General features: G+C 51.5%; 2 protein-coding genes across 2 annotated transcripts; both read left to right on the plus strand.

Moving 5' to 3' along the window:
* Positions 1 to 1,663: 1,663 nt before the first annotated feature.
* Positions 1,664 to 4,069, plus strand: CALHM1 (calcium homeostasis modulator 1). Its single transcript, XM_032694996.1, has 2 exons — positions 1,664 to 2,212; positions 3,602 to 4,069. Exons 1-2 carry the CDS (start codon positions 1,664 to 1,666, stop codon positions 4,067 to 4,069), a joined length of 1,017 nt encoding a protein of 338 aa, XP_032550887.1.
* Positions 4,070 to 7,205: 3,136 nt separating this feature from the next.
* CALHM2 (calcium homeostasis modulator family member 2) lies at positions 7,206 to 12,292 on the plus strand. Its single transcript, XM_032694353.1, has 3 exons — positions 7,206 to 7,415; positions 9,250 to 10,236; positions 10,319 to 12,292. Exons 2-3 carry the CDS (start codon positions 9,694 to 9,696, stop codon positions 10,733 to 10,735), a joined length of 960 nt encoding a protein of 319 aa, XP_032550244.1. The 5' UTR covers positions 7,206 to 7,415; positions 9,250 to 9,693; the 3' UTR covers positions 10,736 to 12,292.
* Positions 12,293 to 12,520: the final 228 nt, after the last annotated feature.

Raw genomic sequence — 12,520 nt, forward strand, 5'->3', positions numbered from 1 at the left:
GGATTTGTGCTGTAGGAGCTAAGCCTGGCCTAACTACAAGCAATCACACGTCATTAGTGTTTGCCTCAGTTCTGGCAAGCTGGGGAGGAGTCTGTCTGGTCAGATCTATGTTGGCAAGTGTGCCCCTGGGTCTGCAGAGTTGACAGCAACAAGTTTTCACTGCACTATGCACTGGTGGCATGGGAAACATGTCCTTAGACACCTTAGCCTTGGGCCAAGGCATATAGCCAAATCCCAGCCTCTCCTGCTGATTGGATGCACATTGCTGTCTCAGGTTGCCCTTAGTCTGCCCTCCCCAGAAGGATTCAAGTGATCTTTAGAGGAACAGGAGCTCCACTGCATCCTCAGCCTCCAGGGCTCCTGCTACCTGCTGACCTGCTGGGCAGGAAGGGTTCTGCACAGTCCATGCCTACAGGTGATCTGGTACCTCTAGGAAACATAGCTCTTTGGGGAATAGCAGCTGCCCTTGGGCCAGGGCAGTCACTGGCAGGATTTGCATATCCTTGTGTTCCCAGTTCCTGCACATCCAGGATTCATCAAGAGGTTGGGGTTATACCCACAGGAGGTAACTGCAAGAAAATCATTCATCCTCCATCACTGCCATTCAGAGCAAAGTGCACTCCAGCCCTTCAGAAATGATCATTGAAAGTGGTTGAAAAGAAGAAATCTGAGGGGAAAACATGAATCTCACAGCCCTACTGGGCAGGGAGCATCTCCTGAGAAGGCAAAGGTACCAGGGCTCAGATGCTTTCAGCAGGATCCACCTGCAGCCCTCTCTCCTTTCTATGCCCTTTTTTCTCCACTCCCAAAGCCAGGACAAGCACTATGTGACTCTGGGTGTTTCCAGACTATTTGAGCCACGGTTTGAAGGATATTTCGCAAGCCCTGAGGGCACAGGACTGTCAAAAACAGGGAGCTACAAGTGTCTGGCTAAAATGTGGATGTTTGCAAGACGGAAAGGAGCCACTAACAGACCTCGGCAACACAGATACAGAGCATCAGGAGCTTTACATCTCCTTCCTCTGCTTTTCCTTTTCCCTTCACTCTGCGGAATAAAACAGAAGAGGTATTTCCCAGTGAAGCAGGTACAGAAGAGGGGGCTGGCAGATCTACAAGGTGCTTGCATTAGATGTTGCTGAGGCAATGCAGGCATGGAGGGAGGGGGGAAGTTCTAGCATCTCACTTTTCCGTGTGTGTCAGCACTGCAGAGGTGGAGTGTTCCTTTCAGTCCTGGGAGGAGCACCCACCTCCTGCATTTGCAAACAGGTTCTCAGAGGCCAATCAACCAATTCTACATGTATCCAGGGCACAGAGTGCTTTGGAGAGGACACAGCCAGGGTAACACTTGCACCCTCCAGCCAAGGTGGCTGGGAGACTGCAGAAATGGGGATATGGGGAAGAACAAAATCAGGTTTTGCAAACCAGAAAAAACCCAGGTCCCATAGATCCAAAGAAGAGCAGGAGGAAACAAATTCTGAACTTTTGCAAGCAGCAAAATCATCAGAAAAAATTATTTTTAAGTATTAGGGCTGTAAGAGTGCATGAATGAAACAGTGAACTGTACAGAGACTTGGTGATGCCCATCTTTGAAGAGAAAATCTGAAAGAATGAAGTAAACTGAGGCCACAGCTTGGACCTCGGTGGGAAGAGGAATCAAGGGAAGATGGATAAGTTTCGAATGATCTTTCAGTTCTTCCAGTCCAACCAGGAGTCCTTCATGAACGGCATCTGCGGGATCATGGCCCTTGCCAGCACCCAGATGTACTCAGCCTTTGATTTCAACTGCCCCTGCCTGCCACACTACAACATGGCCTATGGGCTGGGCATCCTCCTGGTGCCCCCATTCATCCTGTTCCTGCTGGGCTTTGTGCTGAACAACAACATCTCCATGCTGGCGGAGGAGTGGAGGCGGCCGCAGGGCCAGCGAGGGAAGGACCCGGCTGTCCTGCGCTACATGTTCTGCTCCATGGCACAGCGGGCCATGATCGCCCCCGCCGTCTGGGTCTCGGTGACACTGCTGGATGGCAAGTGCATCACCTGTGCCTTCTGCACCTCCGTGCCTCTGGAGACCCTGGGCAATGCCAGCCACCCCCTCCTCTCCCAAGGGGAGATACAGCGGGTCCTTGCCCAAATCCCCTGCAAGGAGATCTACAATGGACAGGAGCTCATTGCCAATGAAGTGGCCGTCAGGTACCTGCGCTGCATCTCACAGGTAAGAGGCACTGTGGCAGTGCCCTCAGTGGTGGTTTGGGGTTAGGCACTGCCAGCCTTAGTTTTCCTTGATGGAATCTCCTTGTTGAAATCAAGGAGAGACTGGTGATTTCACAGGCGTACAAGGTGTTCAGACTCAGCTCTGCAGAGTTATGCCTCCAGTGTGGTGCAGAGGCTGTAGCTGTAGGTTGTCCTTATAATTTAGTACCCTCTCCTGCCTGGGCAGCCTGGGGCTGCAGAGCAGTGACACACAGCCAAACCATATCCAGGGATTTATTCAGAGCAAGTTCAGAAGGGTCTGATGTGGATGTTACTCAGTAGCTGGCAGGCTCTCCCGTTGCCTGCAGTTGCTCTTGCTTCTTATTATAACATGTGAAAGCAACGGGCTGATAACCATCTATGCCACTTGCCTCTGCCACTTGCATGGGAATAGCCAGTGTGTGTTTATTAACCATCCCAGGGAACCACAAATGAAGATGTGCCACTAACTGCTTGTCCTGTGCTTCATTCCTCTCAAGCCCTCTGCTTCTGGCCATGCTGGATGGTCTGACCTACCTGTCACTCATGCATTCCTGTTTAAAAGCAGCTCTTCTGCCTGATTTCCTTAGGGCAGACAGGGGTTGTTATCCTGTTTAAGAGAAATGGAGCCACAGGGACTTCTCTAAAGACACAAAGCAGATTTTATTGGGTAGACCCCAATTAACAGCTGCTGGGAAACACTGGGAGCTACAAAACAAGAGGTCCCACCTAAACACCCCTGTCTCAGGTGCTCTTTTAGGGGGATGCATTTACAGGGGGGTTCACCCTCACAAGCTCTGCCTGCACAGCCTGGCAGCAGCCTGAGTCAAGACTGATGGTGAACAAGACAGACTGGTCCTGGCTGTGCCCTCATCTCACCCTTCCTGTCAGACCCCATTAACAGGGGAGCTGTCACTGCTGCTTGCTCACAGTAGATGTTACTGAGTCCAACAGCTTGGAAAAAGAGTTAGACAGCTGCATAAACACAGAGTATCTGGAACGATACTGCAAGTCAGAGGACACAGACTGTCCTAGACCCAGGTGAGGTGCAGTCGTATCGGAGGCAGGACCAAGGGCTGGATACAGGATTCAGCCTGGTGTTATTTATGGTCACTGCCTGCTGATGCTCTACAAGATGAGAAGTGAGAGGTGCTGCCCATGTGAGTGCACTGAACAAAATTTCAGCATAGGTGCACTGATGTGGTACGTAGGGTCTTCTCATCCAGCTTGCAGTGTAAACACAGCCAAATGTCAAACGGCCCAAAGGGGAGCCAGGTTTGTTCACAGCCTGGGGCTCCTGCTGGCTGGTGGGAAGTGCTGGGCATGTGCTCTGCCTATCTGTGACAGGTCTGGTTCCCCCTCATCCCTGCAGGCCCTGGGCTGGTGCTTTGTGCTGCTGATGACCACGCTGGCTTTCTTGGTCAGATCCCTTCGGCCCTGCTTCAGCCAGGCTGCCTTCCTGAAGAGCAGATACTGGTCCCACTACATCGACATCGAGCGCAAGCTGTTCGACGAGACGTGTGCGGAGCATGCCAGGAGCTTTGCCAAGGTCTGCATCCAGCAGTTCTTTGAGGGCATGAGTACGGACCTGGTGGCTGCTCGCTGCCACCTGCCCAGGAAAACCTCTGAGGATGCTGGGGAAGCTTCCAAGAAGCTCTTGGGCATCACTGACCGGGGCACCATGAACATGGCCCTGAAGAGCTGGCACAGATGCAAACCCCCATTACACCTTCACCCACCTGCCCTCCCCAGTAGAAATGGCTGGGCAGGAGAAGGGCAGCCCCCCGTGCACCCCTCCACACCCCGAAGGGAGAGAGCTGCCTACTACAGCTTGGTGTGAGGGGGCGCAGGGCTATGTAGAGGCAGATTGCACTTCTGGGAGATGGGCTGCAGAGGGGACAGACAGGGCATTCAAGCCAGGCAGAGGCAAGGGCCAGCACCACAGCAGCTGCAGGGGAACAGGCATCCAAAAGTCTCAGTGGTGCTGGTGCGGTCCCATCTCCTCTCACATCCAATCCTACAGCATTGGTAATTCGGGCAATGAGTTTTGTGCCAAGCAGGACAACTGTGCAAGGTCACGATGGATGAGCCCTGGGGATGCTGAAGGGTGCGATGTGGTAGTCAGATGTGCCGTGTGTCCCAAACCACCAAGTACCAGGTTGGTGTTGTGGTGGTTGCCAACAGAGACACGACCAGATGTGCAAAACTTCCTCTCTATTATGATGTGCTTGGCACTGAGAAGAGCATGTGGGTTTAGGCAGTATTAAAAATACCCTGGTGGAGAAACAAGTTGGGGGTGTCCCTTTCTCCTGCCAAGTCATGAAACCCTAAAAGTCTTCCCATTCTACACATTCTTCCGCATACTACATCCCCACAGACACACAGCTTCCAGGCCAAGAAAAGCTTTAAAATAAATTTGACCCAAGCAATGAGCTAATGAAGGGATATCTCATATGCCACTACATGTGACAGGAACAGCATGATTAGTGTCATAGAGACTATTCAACAAGGAGTCCACAGAGATGCTCCTTGAAGGAAATGTCTAGACAAGGAGAACAGTTATCATTCAGCAGCGGGGGGGGGGCGGGGAGGGAATAGGCCAGGCCAGGCCGAGATCCTGCCACAAATCTGCCTTAGGACGGTTTGTTCTTATAATTTTTCCTGGATTCTTCCCTGACACAAAGACTGTTGTTAAAAACCACCTGGGTGTTTGTTTAAGGAGCCAAATAAATAATTAAGGCTTACTGTTCAAGCTCTGTGTGCTCAGACACAGGATTTATAAAAGCTGTTTACAAAAGCTGTTGGTGTTTCTTTACTTTGATGCGATGAAAAGGGTTGTGAGGGCCCCAGGCCAAGCCCGAGCTGCTGGGGCTGTGCAAGCTGGGGTGTTCTGCTCAGAGGAGAAGTCAGAAGGTACTGCCAAACCTACACAATACAAGGTGGCTGCCCATTTCCACAGAAACTGGGGATGATGGGATGCAGGCCCTTGAGATGACTATGGAAATCTCAGCCCAGAAGAGGGTTTCCCAGTGGCCCTGATTTTATTGCCAATATGCAGAAGGAAAACCCCTTTTGAGAGATGAGTTTACCTCTGCTGCGTCCCTTCTAAGATGCTCATCCCCTTGAAATTTCTGCTGTGGTATTCTTGTTCAAACAACTTATTATGGCTGGTTGGTAACTGAGGTGACTGTCATTTGCATAAACCTTAATTATCAATGTGTAACTCCACAGTGGCTGTGGGGAGAGGAGAACAAAGGACCAAAATGACGAGGAAATTCTCCTGGCTGCTGTGAGAGTGCCTTAGCAAGCCCATAGTCAAGGGCAGGCTGAATCTGGCTAACTCCCAGGAGAAAGGAGCGTGACACAGTTTTGTCATTAATCTTCACACCCTGAACTTTAATTAAGACACCTGCCCTGAAATTAATAGGCACAAAACCTGATTTACATAGGAAAGGAGATTAAAAGATAAAGGCGGTTTCCACTCCTATTGTTTGCAGTTCAGTGCTGTTCGTGGCTCACTGAGAAAGGCGCGCTCTGAGTCTCCAAGATGGTGAGGAGCACAGAGGGATGGCAGGCTCCATGGCACAACCATTAAGGTACCAAAATAAAAAGCATGTATTTGCAAAGGGAAGCTTTTGGACTTTTAATTCAGATTTTTAGGATTAGAGCTCCGCCCTCATGCAGCAGCTTCAGCACTTGCAGAGAGTCCTCATAGACCAGGCAGGTTGTCTTCTCTGTGCTGGATTTTGGGGATGTTGTTCATTGCCTTTGGAAGGAGTCCCTGGGGAACCTGACATGGCCCCAGGACTTCAGCTGGGCTGTGGTCCCGGTGCTGAGCCTGTTTAGCAGCAGTGCCCTGAGTGTGGAGCAAGCCCCAGGGTCCCCATCAAGCCAGAGAGGCAGCTCCAGGCAAGCACGGAGGTGTGGGAGTGCCAAGGGGGTGCACCACACCCAAACAACTGGGAGCTGCAAAAACCCGCTTGAGGACCCCAGATCTGAGGGCAGGAAGGAGGACCTGGTCCAAAATCCCACTGGCTGAACTGCCAATGCTGGGCCGAGCCTAGATTTGCTCCAGGCAGAGGGGAACGTGGGTGTTGCTGAAGATTTGCCTGTGCTGAAGACATTCTCTGGGGAGGGCAGAGTTTAACCCTGGGGACAAGATGACAAGAAGGCTGGGGAAGGAGGATGGGGGCCTCCAGCCTCTGCAAAAGGCTGGGCAGAAGCTGGAGCTGAGGGACAGATGGCAGAGAGGAGGGAGGAACGCAAGGAGAAAGTGTGGTGTCCTTAGCTGCCTCACAGGCATCGCTCAAGCAGAGGAAGCAGCGAACAAAAAAGCTGTGCCAGGCAGGAATGCACCGTGCTCACCAGACAGCAGGCTGTGCCCAGCCCTGCACACGTGGCCCCCGGCCCTTTTCAGCCCTCAGCCTGCTGCAGCAGCCCCACTGCTCAGTCCTGGGTACTGGGAAGCAAAACTTGGCCACCCCACAGAGCGTGATGGCAGGTTCATGCTTCTCTTGAAAACCCAGCCAGGCGGGTGCCTTCCCTGCTGTCTCAGCCAGCTCCCATGTACTAAAGCAGCAGTTCCTGCCCCTTCTCATGGGACCACGGGATTCCCCCTGCCTGCTTAGGGTGGCTTCCACCAGCGTGACTGCATCCCCTGGGGGCCTTGGGGGCTGCATCCACTCCCCAGACTGGGGGGATCCACCATTTCCCTTTTGCACCCCAGCAAGGCGCCTCAATGCTCCCGTTCTCCAGGGAAACTCCAGGCCATCCCAGCCAGCCATTGCACAGCTGCATCGTGGGTCTGAAAAAGGGCGATCAGCTTTTTCCAGTGACTCATTCTCTGCTTCTCATTTCCTTTTTTTTTTTTTTTCATTTTAAAGGCACAACCTCAGCCTTGCACGCAGCAGAATCCAAGCGCCGCTCTTTGCCCCACCCAAGAACAACTTCCTCCCTCCTCCCAAAAGCCAAAAGCGGAGGGCACGTTTCAAACTAAATAAGGAAGCCTTAACAAACTGTTAAGGCTGTTTTCACCAGAGTTCATTTCACACATCAGGCCGGCCTCAGCTGCATCCCCACTTCTGCACAGCCCCGTGCGCTGCTGGGAACCCACCACAGCCAGAGCCCCAGCAAAAACCACGTGAGGAGCTGAGAAGGCTCCAGAACTGGTTTCAACAACCTTTCAAGTAAGTGACCTAATTTTTTCTTGTTTTCATATGTTTTGGGGAAAGACTTTAACAGAGGCTGCTAAAAAATTATCTGCTGCAAACAACTTTTCCCCTCCCCTCCTACCCAACCCTCTTCCCAGACCATAACTACCAAGCAGAGGCAGGGTAACCCCCCACTCCACCCAAAACGACATACTTCCCTTTGCCAGTTCTTCTGATTTTTGCCTTGCTGTTTGCCAGGCTCTGTCAGGAAGGTCACAGGTCTGTGTTTTTCAGGGTTGTTTGTGGGTAACTGATAACAGGGGCTTGAACTACAACAAGTTTGCGGGTTTAGCATCTGGCTGCAAACGTGGTGTTCCGCCAAGTGCAGCAGCTGGAGATGGAGGCCTGGCTCCCCACCAAGTGGTGGCAGTTTTCAGCTGGTCTGTCTCCTTTGCAGAGGGAGTTTTGTAAATGGAAAACTGGGAAGCTGCAGGAAGACGTTAAGGGCTGTTTGCAGTAGAACTCAGTGTGATTTTAAAGGTTTTGCCACGGGTTAGACAAAACAAAGAACAGAGGCCAAATTTCTGCCCCCGTTCCCCTCTGCTGTCCCATGGCAGAAGGGGGTAAACCAGGATTTGTCAGGGCAACAGATGAACTGTGGCACAGTGATGTAAAGCACAGTGTATGAGAAAGCCTTGTACAAGAGATCATAAGGATTAAGGTGCTTTTGTGTCTTCTGCACGGATGTCCCTGAAGTCTTGTCCCTGCAGTTGGGGCTGGCCCAGGGAAGCCTTGCTCCGTGCATACCAACTGGGAGATGCTGGCACTGGGACCGATTTCAGGGCAGCCTTGCTGTGGGTCAGGCTCCCTGGGAGCCTCGGATGTGTGCCAGTGCTGCCAGCACTGCAATCTGCCAGAGACGGTTAGTGGGGTGCCTGGGTCCTTCCTGTCTCCAGCAAACCTTGGTGACAGCAGTTCCCCTAAGGCCAGCAGGTTTCATCATGTGGGTGAGGGTTCCCAGAGCTAGCAAGGTGCTTGAGGCTTCCTGAGATGAAGCCCTGTGGGGATAGGGTGCAGACAGAAAGACAACTAAGAATTTAATTAAATCTATCTTGCAAGTGGGCTGGAGGGATGGACATCACTGCAGAGAGCATGGATACATTCCCCAATTATTTCCTTATGCTTCAAAAAAATCAGGGCACATACCCTTGGTCCTGAATGCCTGCAGCCCAGTCAGTGGGGTATAACCAGTGTTGTGCTGGGGGAAGCTACAAAGGCAAAGGGCAGTGAAGCGCATCTGGCACTGAGGTGCTCAACTCAGGAGCTCAATTTAAGGGCAGCAGTTTTGACTCTGAGCTGGGACTGCAGGCCAGGACAAGGGAGTACGATTACGTCAACCAGCTGTGGGAGAGGAGATGATCATCCTGCCACACCTAATCGTAGCAAAAACTCCTACGTAATTGCTGTCCCAACTCTATCAGCATTTGGTGTTTGTATCCCGGGTCATCAAGATAAGCTCTTTTCCCAGAAAAGCTGGCAGCAACAGCCCCTAAGCACCCCCTCACCCCTCTCAGTGGAGGCTGCTCCTGCCTGGGCCTCCCATACCACATCTCTCTGTACCCAAACCTGCTGGGCTGTCTCACAGCACCCCTTGCTGCCTCCCTCATATACCTTTGCCTATTAATTAAGTCATCAGGTCTAAAGAGGGAGGCAAAAGCCACATATGGCACCTTCAAGGCAGTGCGGCACCAGCACCCACGTGCCGCATGCAGCTGGGCTAGTGTGAGTCAGTGGCAGGGCTGGGGACACATCCTAGTGCCAGTGCTCTGGACCAGTTTTCCCAGTAATGTGGTGTCCTCCTTCATTGTAGGTCTGGGAGATCATCAAGAGTCTGGCAGTGAAGCTGACAATAATTGCCTCTGCGGGAGGTGACTAAAACCAAAGAGATGGAAAGACAACGACCATGCAAATGACAGGGACAGAAACAGATGTCCCACCTGTAACCTTTGCTGTAGCAATGCTTTTGGAGAGCTTAGTGGGAAACTAAAGTGTCAGAAGTTTCATATATTGCTTAGGCTGAATCCCTTTTCAGCCCCTTTTGAAGTATCTCTTGTATCAGCAATCAACTCCAGAGGCTGGGACACCAGGTAGGAGGAGGGGACATCAGTGAAGGTGTCTTGCTGCTGGAACACCGCCTTGCACGTCAGCTGGCACAAGGCCTTTCTACCTCTCATTGGAGTGTTCCTTGGTGCTGGGAGGTGAGCCAGCACAGCCCCCCACAGCAGCACACACCTCCTCTCACCCCCGGGACGAGATGGCCGCCCTCATCGCTGAGAACTTCCGCTTCCTCTCCTTGTTCTTCAAGAGCAAAGACGTGATGATCTTCAATGGTTTGGTGGCCCTGGGCACAGTGGGGAGCGAGGAGCTCTTCTCGGTCGTTGCCTTCCACTGCCCCTGCTCCCCTGCCCGCAACTACATCTATGGGCTGGCTGCCATTGGTGTCCCAGCCCTGGCCCTCTTCCTCATTGGCGTCATCTGGAACAACCACACTTGGAACCTGGTGGCCGAGTGCCACAAGCGTGGTGTCAAGAACTTCTCTGCTGCTGCCACCTTCCTCCTCTTTGGCTCCATCATGGGCCGGGCAGCTGTGGCACCCGTCACCTGGTCTGTCATTTCACTGCTGAGAGGGGAAGCTTACATCTGTGCCCTCAGTGAGTTTGTCAAGCCATCCTCCCTGGACAAGTTTCCACCTGAGTACGGGGCTGACGTGCTGGCCAGGTTCCCCTGCAGAGATGTACCGGCAAACCTCACCAAGTTCAGGGACGAGGTGACACGGAGGCTGAGATACGAGTCCCAGGTAGGCACGCCGGGGAAAAGCCACATGGAGTGGGTAAGACCACCTTGCCATGTCCTAACGCAGCCTCTCTCTTCTCTCTCAGCTCTTTGGCTGGCTGCTCATTGGCATCGTTGCAGTCCTGGTTTTCCTCACCAAGTGCCTGAAGCACTGCTGCTCGCCACTGAGCTACCGGCAGGAGGCTTACTGGGCCCAGTACCGCTCCAATGAGGACAAGCTCTTCCGACGTACAGCCGAGGTCCACTCCAGGATCCTGGCAGCCAAGAACGTGAAGCACTTCTTTGGCTTCGTGGCACTGGACAAGGAGGAAAAGGAGCTGGTGCAGGAGTTCCCGGTGGAGGGTGTTCAGCCGAGCCCCCAGTGGAATGCCATCACAGGCGTCTACATCTACCGGGAGAACAAGGGCTTCCCCCTCTACAGCCGGCTCCACAAATGGGCCAAAGGAGTGGAAGGGAATGGGCCAACCCCAGAAGGCCATGAACTGCTCTTTTTGGCTTCCTAAGACAGATGGGTGCTGGCAGCGGTTCCCCAGACTTCCTGGCAGACCTTCCATATCAGTGCACAGTGAGGGATTCACTGGGAACATTCCTCCTGGCAGGATTACTTCTCTCAGAAGGCAAACACGGACCAACAGCCTCAAGGTAGAGAGTAGAAAGCAACACACTGAGCTGGGGAACCCCTCCCTCAGAGACAACAGTCTCACTGCTGCTCCCAGAGACACAGATGAACAAAGAGAAGGTGCAGCCCTTACCTCCAGGCTGCCAGTGCATCCCATCTGATGCTCCAGCAGAAGCCTTCAGGAGTGAGAGATGGGCACATTTCTCACTGTGACTCCTCCAGTCCCACTTGTCTCCCCCGTGGCAGAGTTAGCCCCAGCCATCCCACACATCTACTTGTCTTATTGACATTGGTATCTTCTTACTGCAGTTGTGCAATGCCTGTTACACAGGCAGGCCCAGAGCACTTTACAGACTTTACAGTACAGGGAAAAGAGGGAAACAGTAAATTCCTGTGGAAAGGGGGATGCAATATCATTTGGGAAGGAATGGATCAATAATATAGCCACACACCAAATAACTGAAAGACTAAGGCAGGAGGAATCACCAATATTCCTGGTATTCAGAAAGGCACTCTGTAATTATTAAGTTGAAATTCGGGTAGGACACCAACCTCCCTCTGTTGTTACTGAAGTGCCTAACAATTGCTAATGAGCCCAAATGGTCACCCCCATTTTATAAAACCGGGGGAGGCCATCAGCAGAATAGTTTTTGGGCGAGGTGGTGAGGTGGAGGCTGAGAGGAATCACTACAGTGAGCCACACCACTGTCTGCAGCTCATTGAATTTCTCATCCAACCATCAGATAAGTTGTCTTTTTTCAGGTTGCAATTTCCAGGATGACTTCAACCAGAATTAGTTTTACATATATGTATATCTAAACATATATACAGTGTATATACTACCTAACTGTAGTTAGTTAGTTGTATTAATGGAACATCTTTCTTGGAGGGGAAGGGGGATGAGAAAGTTGCCAGCCAAAAAAGCACATTGCATACTCCCATCTGCTGCACTGGGACTCAGCCCTGGAACAACGAGGGAAAGAACAGGATGGGGAAGCAGCCCTTTCCCTACCCTTCTACCACTGAATTTTCTAAAACTTTTTCCACTGCCTTAAATGGTCCCTGTGAACAGGAGGTCTCTTTATGGACTTGGCCATACTCTGAGAAAGCAAAACCAGAAGGGTGTAAAATTACTGCCCTCACCATGACAGTGTGACTATGGCTTCAAGGCTGCTCTTCTGGCATTGCACAGTCCCTCTTCTCCCAAGGATCAGCCCTATGTACACAACACTGTTTTAAGAGCTGGCAGGACAGTGAAATTTGTTTTTCCTAGTTGTACTGTTTCATTTTAGGTACAACTTCCTTTTACGCTGTACCATCTACCAAAAAGCCCTAAGTTGTTAAAAAAACTGCTCAAACCCACAGAACTCAGAGGGGCTTACATACAAGAAGATTTGAAATAAATTATTAAATGAGAGTTATTTTTCATTGCCTTCTGAGTTGGTTTTTTTCCAGGGTGGCACAAAAGGCATAATTTAACATTCTCTTTGAACTGAAGAACTGGGAACTTATTTTTTCTTTCTATTAAACATTCAGATCCTCTCCTATCCAGATCATCCTAGAATGTTTTCAAGTATTACCACATATTACAAGTTAGTAACAGACCTTTTTAGTTATTCTTGCAGTGAGTAGCACAAATCTTGTACATCAGGATACACAATTGCAGCAA

The sequence above is a fragment of the Chiroxiphia lanceolata genome, chromosome 8, assembly GCF_009829145.1.
Source record: "Chiroxiphia lanceolata isolate bChiLan1 chromosome 8, bChiLan1.pri, whole genome shotgun sequence".
Classification (NCBI taxonomy): Eukaryota; Metazoa; Chordata; class Aves; order Passeriformes; family Pipridae; genus Chiroxiphia; species Chiroxiphia lanceolata.